The following is a 15,403-nucleotide window of genomic DNA, read 5'->3' as shown; positions in this document are numbered from 1 at the left end:
TGATCTCTGGGGAATATAGGATGTGTAGTCATGCTTCTTCATGGACCAACAATCTCTAATCATTTACTATTCATTGCTTTCCTTGCCTCCACTGGGACAAGAGGATCCTGCAGTAATGAGACTTCACCCCGCCCCCCCACCCCACCCCCAATCATATAGTCTCTGAAACTGTGTTCCTTCCACCACTAATCATGTACTTCTAAATTGGCTGTTTATTCATTTGCATGATCTTTGCAGAGGAATCTGAACCCAGTTCCATCTTTTGACCCTCCATTAAACTTGGGTCCATGGTTTGAATGGGAGCCCAGCACCGCTCGGCTGGCTGTGGTCCTGCTATATACCCCTTTATGCTTCGTGTATTCATTGATGTTGATTCATATGTAAATGCTGTTTGAAATACTTCAGGCTTTCCTCTCGCAGGGCTGCTGGGAAATTGACTTTGCCAAATCGTATCTCTCCCAGATTAGTTTACATGACCGCCTTGGCTATTGACGGTTCCCCAGATCCCTCCTATGGTTCCCTAACAGAAGATCAAATACTGCATCTGCACCTCTTTGACCTGTGTCGTAGCTGCTGGGTGGTAAATTAACCTCCAGCCTGATTAACAGTGGATTTGGGGGATGCCTTTCACATTCACTTCATCACCCTTTCTGCCCCCGAGGGGCTCGTGTACACGGACTGTCAGCATATCAGCATGGCTGTCACCCACCTGCTCCATGTCAAAGGAGTTAGAGCTGCATGAAGACAAAAGCTTAAACCAGCCAGGAGCCGCCGTCCTCCCTCTCTGCCTCGTACCCTCCCTTCGCTCTGCTCTCCCTCTCTCGCTCTCTCTCTCTCGTTGCCAGTTGCAGTTGGGCTGGTTGCCAGACCCTGCCGCCTGTCTCTCGACCCCAGCTCTCCCTCTGTGCTCACTGGCTCGCTCTGTCTCTGTATTGTTGGGTCAGATGACACATACAATTACGTCCCGTTTCATTAAAGCGGTGCAGTGATTGGGTTTGACGCGGAGGTTTTGTGGGGAAGCCTGTCTGGAGGCAGTGGGAGCCTGTCGACCATCACCATGGTGGTCTTGGCAGGAGAAGCAGGTGCTGTCGGGTCAGGAGAGAGGAAGCGGAGGGTAAATGTGATGCTAAAAGCTGCCTGATGTGATGCTAGCATGATACTTTGTGTTTTGTTTGGCAGGACATCTGCAAGTCGCTGTGGTGTCACCGCACTGGACACCGCTGTGAGACCAAGTTCATGCCTGCTGCCGAAGGAACCAGCTGTGGTCCGGACATGGTGAGGAAACGTCTTCCTGAGAAAAATGAGTATCATTCGATCTCATTGAGATGACTGACGCGCTAATTAAACACCATGGATGCCTTTATTTGAGAGAAACAACAACATTTACAGGTGAATTACTTTAAATACTGACGACAAACGTAGAGTAACGTTATACTTTCAATGTTATGGAAGGAAAAATGGTCTCAACACAATCTCAAATACACTGGGCCTGATTGATTAAGATCATATACTGTATCAGGGGTGCCAAACTCATTGTAGTTCAGATGGTATAATAACCTTTCAATTTACACTTTAACGTTTTTCTCTGTTGTAGTACAGAGTATATGTGATGAAAATGTCGAGATCTTCACAAAAACAAACAATTGCAATAAAAAATGACTCCAGTCTCAACATTAAATGTCCAGAAAACTTCTCCTCTAGCTGTTGCATTCTGGGTGTTTTTACAAATCCCCCCTGACAGCATGACTTTGAGGCGAGTTTGATAGTAACAAGGGAGCGAGCGTCACCAATATCTCAGCTTGGGTCTCAGTGTTGTGTCGCCACTTGGAAGGAATTTGTTATATTTGATAAGAAATATGTAATTTGCTTGGTGGTTTGGCCGGATTATAGCCTCTTGCTGGCCGGTCTTATGTTTGACACCGGCGCCCATTATAAAGACTGCTGAAGTGCCCCGGTCATGCAATAAACAGATTGTTCCTTCAGTTTTTACTTGTGTTTTGCAGGTGATTTACTGAGAATAACAGCACGTATAAAATTACATGCAAACATTAGTCTTTAAATTAAGGTTTTGTTTGAATTAGGCCGTAACAACAATCTGCCGAAAAACTGAATCGCTTCCATGCACATTTCTTTGCATTCACCTTGAAGCAACTGGATGGTTCGCTCAGAAAATGTGAAGGTGGAGGAAGTTATCGAGCATAATGGAAGCATTACAGAAAATAAATCTGATTATGGAGGAAACAAAGAAGAATGAGACCATCAACATATGATCTTTCTCAAAGGCGCACTAAAAAAGATCATGTCATAAATTCCACAAATAAAAATATTGGAGCTCACGAGCTCTGTAGTGCAAGGCCACTTTATACCACCAGGTGGTGACATGAGTGTTTTCAGCCACGACTTTAACTAAAATCTCCTGAGATTTCCTCCTACTTTAGACAGTTTAAGTAATAAGAAGTGATCGGGACTGAAGTGATACGGAACAAGCAACATTCCTACTGACTGAATGTTAACGGGCCAGACCCTTAATGTTCCTGCTGACGGTTGTACTCGCCGTACAGGTGCTTCATCTTGACGTGCTCCAGTGTTTTCCGACCAGAGAACACACGACATGTGCCTTCACTCAGAGTTTAGTAGCTTGACAGTCCAGATCAGTTCCAGCTGGATGGCTCATTAGCACATCCTCTCTCAAACCATCCATCAAAGTTTAGGAAACAAAGCACAAACACTGACCTTATTTCAGCATGTGTTGCTAGTAACAACACATGCCCCGAAAATCTGCTTTAATGTGTCGTTTTTCTACTAAAAATCTAACCGGTTCACTGGGTATGTGGGTTTAGCGGGATTATTAACTCAACTTTTAAGACATTCTTCAACAGTCCTGATGAAGATCAAACTAACAAAACTCAGAGGAAACAGTATGTGGATCACATGACCTGTCTCATGTACAAGACCAGCTAAACTTCAGTGGTCTCACCATAAAGAGTGATTCCTCTGTAAAACTGGTTAGAGGGATTATTTCATTTGGATTCTAGCCTGATTAAAAGAGACTCGCTAAAATCAATAAAGACTGGGTGAGAGTGTCTGCTCACACGTGCTCATACACCTGCAGAACCGTTCTGGTGACTGTTGGCTGTCCCAGTTGGACGACGCCCTCGTTTCACATACAGAACGATCGTATTTCCAAAGAGGAAGGTGATGATGTGTGTGAGTGCAGTCTGGCTTCACTCACAGTGGGTATGTGTTTGTGTGTGTGTGTGTGTGTGTGTGTGTGTGTGTGTGTGTGTGTGTGTGTGTGTGTGTGTGTGTGTGTGTGTGTGTGTATGTTGGCTGCGGCCTGCATGTCAGGTGTGTTGTCAGGCGTTTTTCCAATCCAGGAAACTCGGGCCAACCTTCACGTACCGATAAGGTTCTTGTCGTCTTCTCCGCTTTCATTTTTTTTTCTCCTCTCCCTCTGCAGTGGTGTCGGAGAGGTCAGTGTGTTAAATACGGGGAGCACGGCCCCAGGGCGGTCCATGGCCAGTGGTCCACCTGGTCCCCGTGGTCCGAGTGCTCCAGGTCCTGTGGAGGAGGGGTCATGTACAGGGAGCGCTCCTGCACCAGCCCCAGGTACCCCCACACTCTGTACATCATACCTTCTCCTGATCTCATGTGTGTTTACACGACAATGATTTCACGTCAAAACGCCAAACTTTCGTTGTATTTTGGGTCACCGCTTACATGACAATGGTGCTCCAAGCCACGGAAAACGCAACTTCATGAAAACAGATCCCAAGGTGGAATTCTGTCGGCAGGGAAACGGAGGAAAACAAGACCTTCTGGAAACACTCGGCCTCCGTGTCCTTGTAGACGATGAAATCACTGCTCCTGGTCCTGGTCACCACGGCTGTAGTAACTAGAAGTTGTGCACATGCTCAGTCGCAATGACAACGTTTCCTCCAGAGTGTCATGACTCCCAGTCCAGATTCTCCTGGGACTTGGTAGTTTTATTTTGACAGTCACCATAATAACAATCCAACTTGGTCGTCTGTCCACTAGAATGTCTGTGTTCTCTTATGTTTATAGCAGATTGTTCTCTGCTGTGTGTGGTTTCATTACAAAAACAAACTACAGCACCAACTAGTGGCCCAACATGCAAACTACATTGTTTTCAGTAAACTGACATCGTTTTCAGAATGTTGCTTTGTAAATGTGAAACATTTCTGAAACGAAAAGGCAAAAATGATGCGTTTTCGTTTCAGAAGTGTTACGGTGTAAACGGGGCCTAAACGATCACCTTCCATTTGGGTTTGTCAGATGTGATTAAGGAGCCGATCGGAGGACGAAATGATTCGTGTTGTCACGTAGCTGCTCCCCCAGTCAGATTCTGAGCAGCAGTTTGGACCAGAAAGTCATTCTTGAAGAGCTCAGCGTCCCAAAAAACTTTCCTTCTGCACACCTGAACCCTCAGTCTGCCAACGAGCTGTCAGTGAAGATGTCTACACACACTCTGCACACACGCACTCTGCACACACACACTCTGCACACACACACACACACCACACACACACACACACACACACACACACACACACACACACACACACACACACACACACACACACACACACATGCTGATAACCACTCTCATCAGTCAGCCTGACAGTCCAGACAGACAGACTATCTCTCCCCATGCTCCAGACGAGAAAAACCTCCTAATGGCATGCTCTTTTCTCTGAATGCTGCCAAGACGCTGCCGAAACGTCCCGTATTGCTGCTCGCTCACACAAGTCTAATTCTATCTAACCCTGCAGACCCACATCCCACAGTGCACGTCTCTTTGTTAGGATGTCGGCACAGGCACGTGGGGGTTCACCACTGTTAGGGTCGGTTCAGTAACAGTCCCTGTGTCGTGTTGCTCCCTGGTGCTTTTAGACTTTTAGTCGACTTATATACTTCACGGAATGGATTTATTGTTCTGTCACTGAGGCGGAATCGAGTGATAACTCGATCTCTGCTCCTTTAGATTGATTACAGAGCCTGATATCCAGAGATGTGATGACTTTCCCCTTCCTTTCAATCATCTCATCCTCAATTTCAGTCCCACTCACACACACATGAAGCCATCAAACAGTCTAAAAACACATATACATTTTTAAGAAGATTATTTTAGAGTTAATTTTGATCTTTAAGAATGTGAACAACATATTTCAATATATCTTTTAATGGAAATGGTAATATTCAACTCAATTCAATTTTATCCACATAGCAACAAATTAAACAGTCATTTCAAGACACTTTTACAGAGAAAACAACAATTGCACATGAACAAGAAGAGGAGACAGTGGAAAGGAATAACTCACTTTATCAGGAAGAAACCTGCAGAACCAGACTCAGAGGTGGAGACTTTCTGCTGATCCAGTTGGTGTTAGGGGATAGAGGAAACAAACTGAAAGGACATATGAGTTAAATATCAGTAATCACAATGTCACAATCTCGTTGCACAGAACCAAACGGTGATATCACAACGATGATAAATTTGCAATTTATCATTTTTAAGTTGGCCTGTATGTATTTTGGGGGAAATTTGTATTTTTATTAAGTGAAGATGGCTTCACAAAACCAAAGAATCACGACCATAATTGACTGCAATTTCAACATAAAGTCAATTTAAAGGAAACCTTTTGGTTAAAGATACAGTAAAATGTCCAGAAAACATATCCTCTCGCTGTTGCATTATGGGTGTTTTTATAAACTCCACCTGACAGCTTGGCTATGAGACGAGTTTGATAGCAACCAGGAACTGGTTTTCATTACAGCATCACTGATCTCTCAGCTCGAGTCTCTGTTATGTTGAGTCGCTGCTCTAAAGAAATGAGTTTAAAACATTTCTTTTGCCATTTGCTGGGTGATTTGGCCGGATTGGAGCCTCCTGCAGGCCAATTCTTATGATTGACGTCCCCACCCACTCACACTTAAGATCTTTGGTTTTCCTGAAGTTTATGATATTTTAGTTATTATTACATTGGATCACGCGTCATCATAAAAATCAACCCTGCTTCTAAACTGATTTCCTGGCTACTGTGGTTCCCTTATACTGTCAAAACTGCCATTTTGCTGCTTTAGATTATAATAAAAGTGCTCCCAGTATGCGTTGCTCCCTGGATGGGTGAAGCGTTCAGGAGTGTTTTAAATTGTTCCTGGTGGAAACACTGACAGCGCCTCATGTGTTTTTACAGTGACGTTTGTCGTGTTTGGTTTGCTGTTTCTGTCAATTGAATTTTAAATGTTTCAAAGAGTGAACGAGAGAAAAAGGAAAAAGTGACTCTAGCGACGATCGAAGGAAACAGTCCTGATTTGTAGGAGATGTGCATGAGCGCACAACCCCAAACATGGCACAGGCTCATCGTCCTGCAGGAAGTTTCCAGCGCGATCACAGCTGATGGCTAACGTCCATCCACTGCATCATGTTGATGGGTGGACGGGTCGCACAGCTCATCGGATTGGTTTGGACTGTTAGTGGCTGCCATGCGTCAAGAAACGGAGCAGTGGATCACACAGCCGTTGTCATGTTGAATTCCCTGAATACAGAGCCCAGGTGAAGCTTTCTCTGTCGTAACAGATGGTGGATCTTTGCTCATGCGTGACTTCGAACCATCATGACTTTCTAGTCATGTAACAACAATCACACTCGTCAGTAAGCCACTGGCAGAAGAGCCTCTCATACCAATATTCAACAAACAGCAACACTATTGGCCCTCCATGAAAATTTTTGCGATTTCAGCATTTATACTGTTTCCATGGAAATAGACAGCATTTTCAAAACATTGCCACGTAAACATGAAACTTTTCAGAAAAAAAAATGCAATAAAGATGCCTTAAAGAAAATCTGTATAGGTGGGTTCAAAATGTGGGACTGTGGTATTAGAGTCCTCAGATACATGCTAATAAACAAATTCATGTAAAAGTTAAGTATTACAGGTTCTCAATGGAACTGTACTGATCTGGTGAACACTTGTGGTGTAAATGCATGTCGTGCATTTTAAGGAAAACAGTTTTATCATCCATATTGCTTATTTCATTACAAAAACAAGCGACAGCACCCTCTCATGGCCCGGCATACTAACTACATTGTTGTCAGTATGTCCGTTGCTGCAGTGTAAACGCACCACTTTATTTTAACAGATTTGGTGTTGTCATGCGAAATGTTGTCGTTGTCAGTTTCCCTTTCAGGCCACACACTGGGCACAGTGGCCCTTCAAAATTAAAGGTTGAGATTATTAAGTTGTGGAGACGTTGTGAGAGCCAAATTACTGGAACTCCACCGTTCAGCCGAGTCAAGAGAACAGAACAGAAGATTTTAAGAGGTCAAACGTCCTCCAAGACATTTGAGCCCTTAGTGTCCTGTTTTATTTTATGGACCATATTGAGGACTGTCAGTCAGACCTCCAGGTAGTCCTTCAGACCTCCAGTCAGACCTCCAGTCAGACCTATAGGTAGTCCTTCAGACCTCCGCTCAGACCTCCAGGTAGTCCTTCAGACCTCAAGTCAGACCTCCATTCACCTCCAGGTAGTCCTACAGACCTCCTCAGGCCTCCACCCTCGAACTGAAGTGGCTCTTCTTCCCGTCACAGCTGAGTCGTTTGATAATCCCTCAGAGGATCAAGGCCGGTTCCAGAGCCGGACTGACCCTCATATGATCCACATTAGGATCCGTGACTGACCACAGAGTCTTTTAAAGAATTATCCGCCAGGGATTAATAAAGTACTTCTGATTCTGATTCTGATTCTAAAGCTGTTATATGTCAGGTTCATTCATCATCCTGTGGCTCTGACGAGGGTTTCTGCTGAAACAGAGTTCTGGGGTCGGGTGGGACAGGAAGTAGACCAGAAGATGCTGAGCTCTGAATATTACAGCCATGACAGCGTAATCAGGAGATAAGGTAGTTGTCAGTAGTCCTTCTGATGAAGATAAATGTCTGTCTCCTCCAGCGAAGCAGGTCAGTGTACCCCTGAGTCACGTTTCAGCCCCTGACTCATCCAGACCATGTGTCCCCGCTAATCTCTCTGATTATCTTTTGGTCCAGGCGCTCCTGCTCTTAATCTGAGCACAACAAGGAGGATTAGCCTGAATATGACTGCTGGTCTACAAAGTCACCCCCAAACTGAAGGCTCAGGATGTTCCGGGGTGCCCTTCACTAATAATCTGAAAAACGCTCATGTTCAAATGGGGGAGAAGAATATTATGCTTATGAACAGGAAACGACAAAAGGAAAAAAATTGCCAAAATAGCAAACATTTACAAAAAATTACTTTCTGTGTATTATCATAAACAAATATGAGCCTGCAATCAATCTGTAATTTAAAGAGTCAGTTCCTTACAATTATTCTGTGTCAAAAGTTGGAGAAGTTCAGAGAACTGAAGTATTTCTGTGGTTTTATATATTTAGGAGGCCATGTTAACTTTTCTTTTTCACTGATTTCTGATTAAGAATCAATTCATTCATTCATTCTCTTCCGCTTATCCGTTTCCGGGTCGCGGGGGTGACAGTCTGAGCACCGTCACCCAGATCACATCGCAGCATTTAAGAACCTTCCTGCAGGTGGTGAGCCCACGGGAAGGTGGCGCCCGGTGTGGGACACGAACCAACTACCGACTTGTGAGTCTCATGCTCTACCAACTGAGCTAGCCGGGGGACAGAATCAGTTCTCTTTTTTTTTTTTAATGGGATGAAGAATCAATTCATCCCATTAAAAACTTTGATAAACCTTTTTCAACTCACTATTATTCAGCTCTGTTGCCATCATGAATCTCTTGGAATTGATCATGGTTTAAGGTGCGTTCACACATAGGCTGGACGAGTTACGAATATCATTTTCCCACCATTCCTGCCACATTCCTGACATTCTTTATGTGACGTAATGCATCTGAATGAGGTTCTCAAACTGGCGTATTGGTGCGTGACATTCCTGATGCTTGTGGAACATGTTTTTGGCTGCCAGAAAATCTTCCAAGAATAACAAGACTTGATAGGTGAAGTTCGCATCCGCGCTTGTCGATTATTTGTGATGCGTGGTGACGCATTATACAGCATGGCAGCATTCGCTCCACTGCAGCATCCCCCTCTCTGGGCAACTCTGGTATTTCCCTGGGCGAACACTGGCACCTCCAAGAGATGCATCTGAGATGGAGTGATTCTCTTTTCTTCTCATGCGGTGGCCCTCCTTCACAGATTGAGCCCTGGGCGGCTGCCCACATTGCTCATAGCAAAATCCACCACAGTATATACAAAAATCTCCTGATTCGCCACATTCCTGACAGATTGGTGAGAGAATGTGGCGATGTGCAATGGCACACAGAGCAGTGCACATCTGTGCATATTAGTGCGCAACACCGCAGAACAATGTTGGTAATGACTCGTCATGATCCGCCACCTCTTCCATCAGCTCCTTCACCTCCTCCATCAGCTCCATCAGCCCTGCCACCTCCTCCATCAGCCCCACCACCTCCTCTATCAGCCCCGCTACCTCTTCCATCAGCTCCACCACCTCCTCCATCAGCTCCATCAGCCCTGCCACCTCCTCCATCAGCCCCACCACCTCCTCTATCAGCCCCGCTACCTCTTCCATCAGCTCCACCACCTCCTCCATCAGCTCCATCAGCCCTGCCACCTCCTCCATCAGCCCCACCACCTCCTCTATCAGCCCCGCTACCTCTTCCATCAGCTCCACCACCTCCTCCATCAGCTCCATTAGCCCTGCCACCTCCTCCATCAGCCCCACCACCTCCTCTATCAGCCCCGCTACCTCCTCTATCAGCTTCACCACCTCCTGCGTCAGCCCCCCCACCTCCTCCATCAGCTTCACCACCTCCTCCACCAGCCCCCCCACCTCCTCCATCAGCCCCCCACCTCCTCTATCAGCCCCACCACCTTAGCCCCCCCACCTCCTCCATCAGCCCCCCCACCTCCTCTATCAGCCCCACCACCTTAGCCCCCCCACCTCCTCCATCAGCCCCCCCACCTCCTCTATCAGCCCCACCACCTTTGCCCCCCCCACCTCCTCCATCAGCCCCCCCACCACCTCTATCAGCCCCACCACCTCCTCCATCAGCTCCACCACCTCCATTAGCCCCGATACCTCCTCCATCAGCTCCACCACCTCCTCCATAAGCTCCACCACCTCCTCCATCAACTCCATCACGCCCTCCATCAGCTCCACCCTCTAAATGTCAGCAGGAGCCCCAGCAGGACCGGACTGGTGAGGTCTGCGGGGGGCCGCTACCGGCTAGCAAAGCGCTCATGCTAACTGCTAACAAGCAGAGCTGCTGTGGCTCAGGTGTAGAGTGGTCGTCTTTCAATAGGAAGGTTGCAGGTTTGATTCCCTGTCCACCGAAGTGTTGTTGAGGAAGACTCTGAACCCTAAACTGCTCCCAGTGGAGGGACTGAGCACCCTGTTCTATTCTATTCTATTCATTCCCTCTGTCCTCCGGTGTTGAAAATCTTTTGATTCTGCACATACTCATCTGCTTTACGAGGCCAGCGTGTATTTCTTGCTTAGTCTTGTAAAATACTTCTATTGGGCTCAACCTATTAAAGCTTTCAAGATGGAGAATGAATCTTTCCCTGGTGGACTTGTGAAGGTGTTTTAACAACAATCTGACCTGTAGTACAGCAGCAGAATGTCGATCTGTTTGCAGAGTGGGACTCCTGAGAGGAGCCAGGAGAGACTCCGGAACAAAACTGTGTGACCTCTGACCTGCAGGGTTAGAGCTTCTGTTGCCAGGCAGATTTACCTGTCGGCACAAAAGATCTGGATTCAAGGCCCCGTTTACATGACATCGTTTCAAATGACAATGTATACATTTGCATTTTCTTTTCAGAAAAATTTAGAGTTTTGAAAACGTCTATTTCCATGGAAGTGGCAGAAGTGCTGAAAATGATGCCGTTATGTCAGGAAATTTGTTGGTGCTGTTGTTTATTTCTGTAATGAAACCACACACATACAGCAGAGAACAATCCGCTCTAAACATCAACAATGGGAGAACACGAACATTCTCGTGGACGGACGACCAAGTTGGATTGTTTTTACGGAGACTGTCAAAATAGAACTACCAAGTCCAGTAGAATATGGACTGGGAGTCATGACACTCTGGAGGAAACATTTTTCTGACTGTCTCTACTGAGCATGTGCCCAACTGCTAGTTACTTTGGCCGTGGTGACCAGTAGCAGTTTTTTCAAAAAGTTGTGTTTTCAGTGGCCCCGAGCACCGTCGTCGTGTAAACTGACACCCAAAATGTTGCAAAAGTTTTGTATTTTCACTTAAAAACTGGGCCTAAGATATGAGCATTAAGACAGAAAAAGAAAGATGGAGCTATACATTAAAACCTTGTCATATGTGGTGACTCTGATCACTGGAAGAACATTCACCATCAGACAGTGGACGTCCAGAGCAGAAGAAGAATGATTGTGAAGAGAAAGAGAAATAAGGTCTGTGAAGCTCAAGGCCGGGTCGTCCATCGAAGAGTGAAGTGAAGTGTCTCATCGTCTGGGCTGCCCTGATCGGGAGGCCTTGGCTGATGGGAGAACACAGCTCCGCCCCCCCCCGGCCGGCCTGAGCACATTAACATGTGGGCTCTCACACACACACACACACACACACACACACACACACACACACACACACACACACACACACACACACACACACACGGGGATTGAGCATCTGGAGTTGGAGAAACATGCTGTCGTGTTTTTTGTTTCGCTGACGTCTCCTCCGTCTCTCAGACGTGTTCAGTTCTGCTGCAGTTCATTCAAACTCAATGTGCTTGTTTACACGCTTGATCTGTGTGTGTGTGTGTGTGTGTGTGTGTGTGTGTGTTGTGTGTGTGTGTGTGTGTGTGTGTGTGTGTGTGTGTGTGTGTGTGTGTGTGTGTGTGTGTGTGTGTGTGTGTGTGTGTGTGTGTGTGAAGATGTGCTTTTATAGCTAAACTTAGGACGAGGTGTGTTTCTTTGTGTGACACGAGTTTATAAAGTAAAAAAAGTCTGACATGGTATCACTGCACGTCAAGACTGTGCTTGTCTTTTGCAAACAAGCAGTGATTATATTCATTTTGTCGGCTTATTAAAGCGCCATCATTTGTTTATGTTCCTAACCAGCAGTTATTCTCGTGGTGGAACTTGTGGTTGGTTTCCCCTCTGTGACTCCTGTGCTGGATGTTTGAAACCTGTCGCTACAGAAGTTTGATTAAAACCCTGATGTCGCAGTCAAACACAATGGGTGGCTCCACTTTTATGAATTTACCTTTTGCATCTCGAAACAAAAGCTTTTTTATGGTGCAAGTTCTTTACGTTTCCATCAGGAGGAAACCTGTATTTATAAATCGATATATCAGTGTCATTTGTCAACTTGCATAGCATAGCAACTTGCTTGTCAAGGTTCATTTTTGAAGGAGATAGAATGTTCCTAGGTGTGTTGGATTATGGAACAAGGCCAAAATGTTAAAGGTGTTAAAAAACCCATGTGGTGGTGGCGGTGGGAGGGGAAGGAGTGGGGGGTGGGGGTGAATCATTCAGCTGGGAAAATTCACCGGGAAGTTGCCAGAAAATCAAACTTCCAGTTAAGGCAGAGGTCTTGGAGGAGTAGTCTGTTGCCAGAGAGCGGACGTTAAACAGCCCGATGTTGAGGTTGCTGTGTTCCGTGTTGGCGCTCTCGTTAGTCCACCTGGCTCAGTTGGCGAGCACACTGCTTTCCACGGTCCGGCGGGAGTTTCTCAGGTCAATCAGAAAAACTGTCACGGGTATCAATGAGATGTAAACACACCAAAGCTTTACAGATTATTGCATCTATGTAAATATTGGTTTAGTCGGAACAAACAATATCTTCGTGAGGATTTTCAAACTGCATATAAAGCAGTGGCACACTGTGAAATATGAGACATTCAACCACTAGAGAAAATATAACATCGTGTTTAATGAACAAAACACAAACTTCTCCTCCCTCTGCACTTGTTGCTTTTCCTCCTGTGTTTGAGATTGATTGGTAAATTTGAATCACGGGAGACTGTTCAGGACGTACCCTGTCTTCACCGATAGCCAGCTGGATCAGCGCCATCTCAAGATGGATGAAAGAATGTCAAAGGTTACTTCATTTACCCATAACTTTGCATCCTAATGCCCCGTGGCAAAAAAGACTTTGAAGAGGATAACTTGATCAGGATGTGGACCTCTATGGACCAGACTCTACTGAAGGGTGTCCAGTCAAACATCAGGCCTGTCGGTCAAAATTGTCCCTCACGAGGCTGCAATCCAGCCGAACCACCAAACAAATGGCAAAACTGTCCGAGAAAACATCGATTTTTTTTAAACACGTTTCTCATGGGTAGGGACACAACACAACACTGAGACCTGAGCTGAGATATCGGTGATGCTGACATGAACACTATCTGCCTGGTTGCTATCAAACAGCCTCAAATCCAGGCTGTCTGGGGGAGTTTGTAAAAACACCCAGAATGTAACAGCTGCAGGACACGTTTTCTGGACATTTCACTGTAATTTGTACCAGAAGGTTTCATTGAAATTATATTGAGATTGGAATCATTTTCTGTTGTAATTGTTTGGTTTTGTATAAATAAAGACATTTTCATCACATATACTCTGCACCACAAGAAAGAAAGTCTTTAAAACTTAAAGGTGACATTGGGCTGAATGTGGCCGCTGAACTAAACTGAGTTTGACCCCCCGGATCCACTTGTTTTTGCTCCATCTCTCATATCTGCCCAGACAACAGCTCGTCAACGGGCCACTTGAGACTGCTGTCACTCAGTATTTATCATGTTTGTCAATGACGGTGACAAATACTGGATTTTTTGGGGTCAGTTGAGGCTGGTGGTATGACGACATTCACCATTTCATTTATATATTTCAGACCTACTGTATAACCAGCGTTGTTGAGGGAATCAGACGTATTTCTTTGCAGTGTTCACATAGGTATTAGAAATAACATACTAACAGTCTTGGGTGGGTCTGTCGCGCTGCATAATGTAATAATCGTTCAAAATGTAATAATATAATAAATATTCAACTCATTATGTAACAACGCAGCATTTTGTAATAGTCTGCTGCATTTTGTAAAAAAAACCTCTTGAATGCATTCTTAAATGCACTTTGCCGTTTTGTAATAACTTGTTACACATTGCAGTTATTACAAAGTGTGGGTGATCCACTCTTTTACTAAGGATAATGTGTGAACATTTGGTGCATTTTGTAATTTAGCCTTTTTTCTGTATACATGGATCTATGTTTAATAATGAGAAAAAAAAAACAAGATTCAGTTGGACTAGAATTATATGTCAGTCTTTGCTTTTTCTCCTGTCCTGCCAACATAGCAATGGTAGAATGCAGGGCTCTAAATCGGGTGTAACTTTTTAGATCACCTGCCATTGTGGCTGGTAGATTTTGAAAGTTAATTCATATCATCATATCAATATCAGTATTTCCACCTGCCATTTCTTTTTTCTTGCAGAAATACAACCAGATTGTCAGTGCCATTGAGTGCATTTAATCAATTTACCCTCATCTTGTAAAAAGTATTGCAATGTGTAACAGATTCTTACAAAAATGCAGCAAAGTTTATTAGAAATCGCGTTAAAGAATTTTATTACAAAATGCAGAAGATTATTACAAAATGAGGGGTAATTACATAATGAGTTGACATTTTATTACATATTGCACCATTATTACGTAACACGGTCTTAACCAGAGATTAAATGTCTTTTCTGTGGCTTAATAACTTGATTTAATGCCGTAAAATGAGACGATGTTATGGAAACATTACTAATGGTACTCGGGTAAAAATACAAATCCTCCCTCCCTTGTTCCACCTCAAAGTTCTCGTCTTATGTTGTTTTTCATGCAGACCACAGAACAATGGTAAATTCTGCTCCGGCTCCAGCCGTCTCAACCAGCTGTGCAACACTCGGCCGTGCGCTCTCAACACTGTGGACTTCCGCGCCCAGCAGTGTGCAGAGTACAACAGTAAACCCTTCAGGGGCTGGTACTACAAGTGGAAGCCCTACACCAAAGTGGATGGTGAGGTGGTCAGTTCATTCACGCACGACTTCTCAAGTTTTTGTCAGCAAGTCTTTAAAATAGAAAGTACTTGTGGAGGATTATGAAGACATCAAGTGATTTACTGTATCCTTGGCGCATAATGCTCATTGTTCACCAAACACAAAGCTGCTGTGTACACAAATAATTGCAAATTGCTCTGGGCAAGCTTTCTCTTGTCTTAATTCTGCAGCTCTTTTATATTCTGTGCCCCACCGTACTCTGCAGGTTCAAGCCTCTTTTATAAAATGTTTCTTTACTGCCAGCCTGTGTTTACTGCAGAGATGATTAAGGTCAAAGAGCTGGAGGAAACTCT

The 15,403-nt window shown here is 44.8% G+C and overlaps 1 protein-coding gene across 1 annotated transcript in view; it reads left to right on the top strand.

Moving 5' to 3' along the window:
- The window catches only part of adamts18 (ADAM metallopeptidase with thrombospondin type 1 motif, 18), a gene marked incomplete at its 5' end in the record, with an annotated part of 72,712 nt that overhangs the window by 29,431 nt on the left and 27,878 nt on the right, over window positions 1-15,403 (top strand). The window contains 3 exons of the mRNA XM_080458088.1: window positions 1,180-1,275; window positions 3,461-3,609; window positions 14,897-15,069. Coding sequence (XP_080314214.1) covers window positions 1,180-1,275; window positions 3,461-3,609; window positions 14,897-15,069 — 418 coding nt within the window. The remainder of the gene's footprint in view (window positions 1-1,179; window positions 1,276-3,460; window positions 3,610-14,896; window positions 15,070-15,403) is intronic.

This window comes from Lipophrys pholis (assembly GCF_963383615.2).
Source record: "Lipophrys pholis genome assembly, chromosome: 2".
Taxonomy (NCBI): domain Eukaryota; kingdom Metazoa; phylum Chordata; class Actinopteri; order Blenniiformes; family Blenniidae; genus Lipophrys; species Lipophrys pholis.
This window is presented reverse-complemented; position numbering and strand designations above follow the sequence as displayed.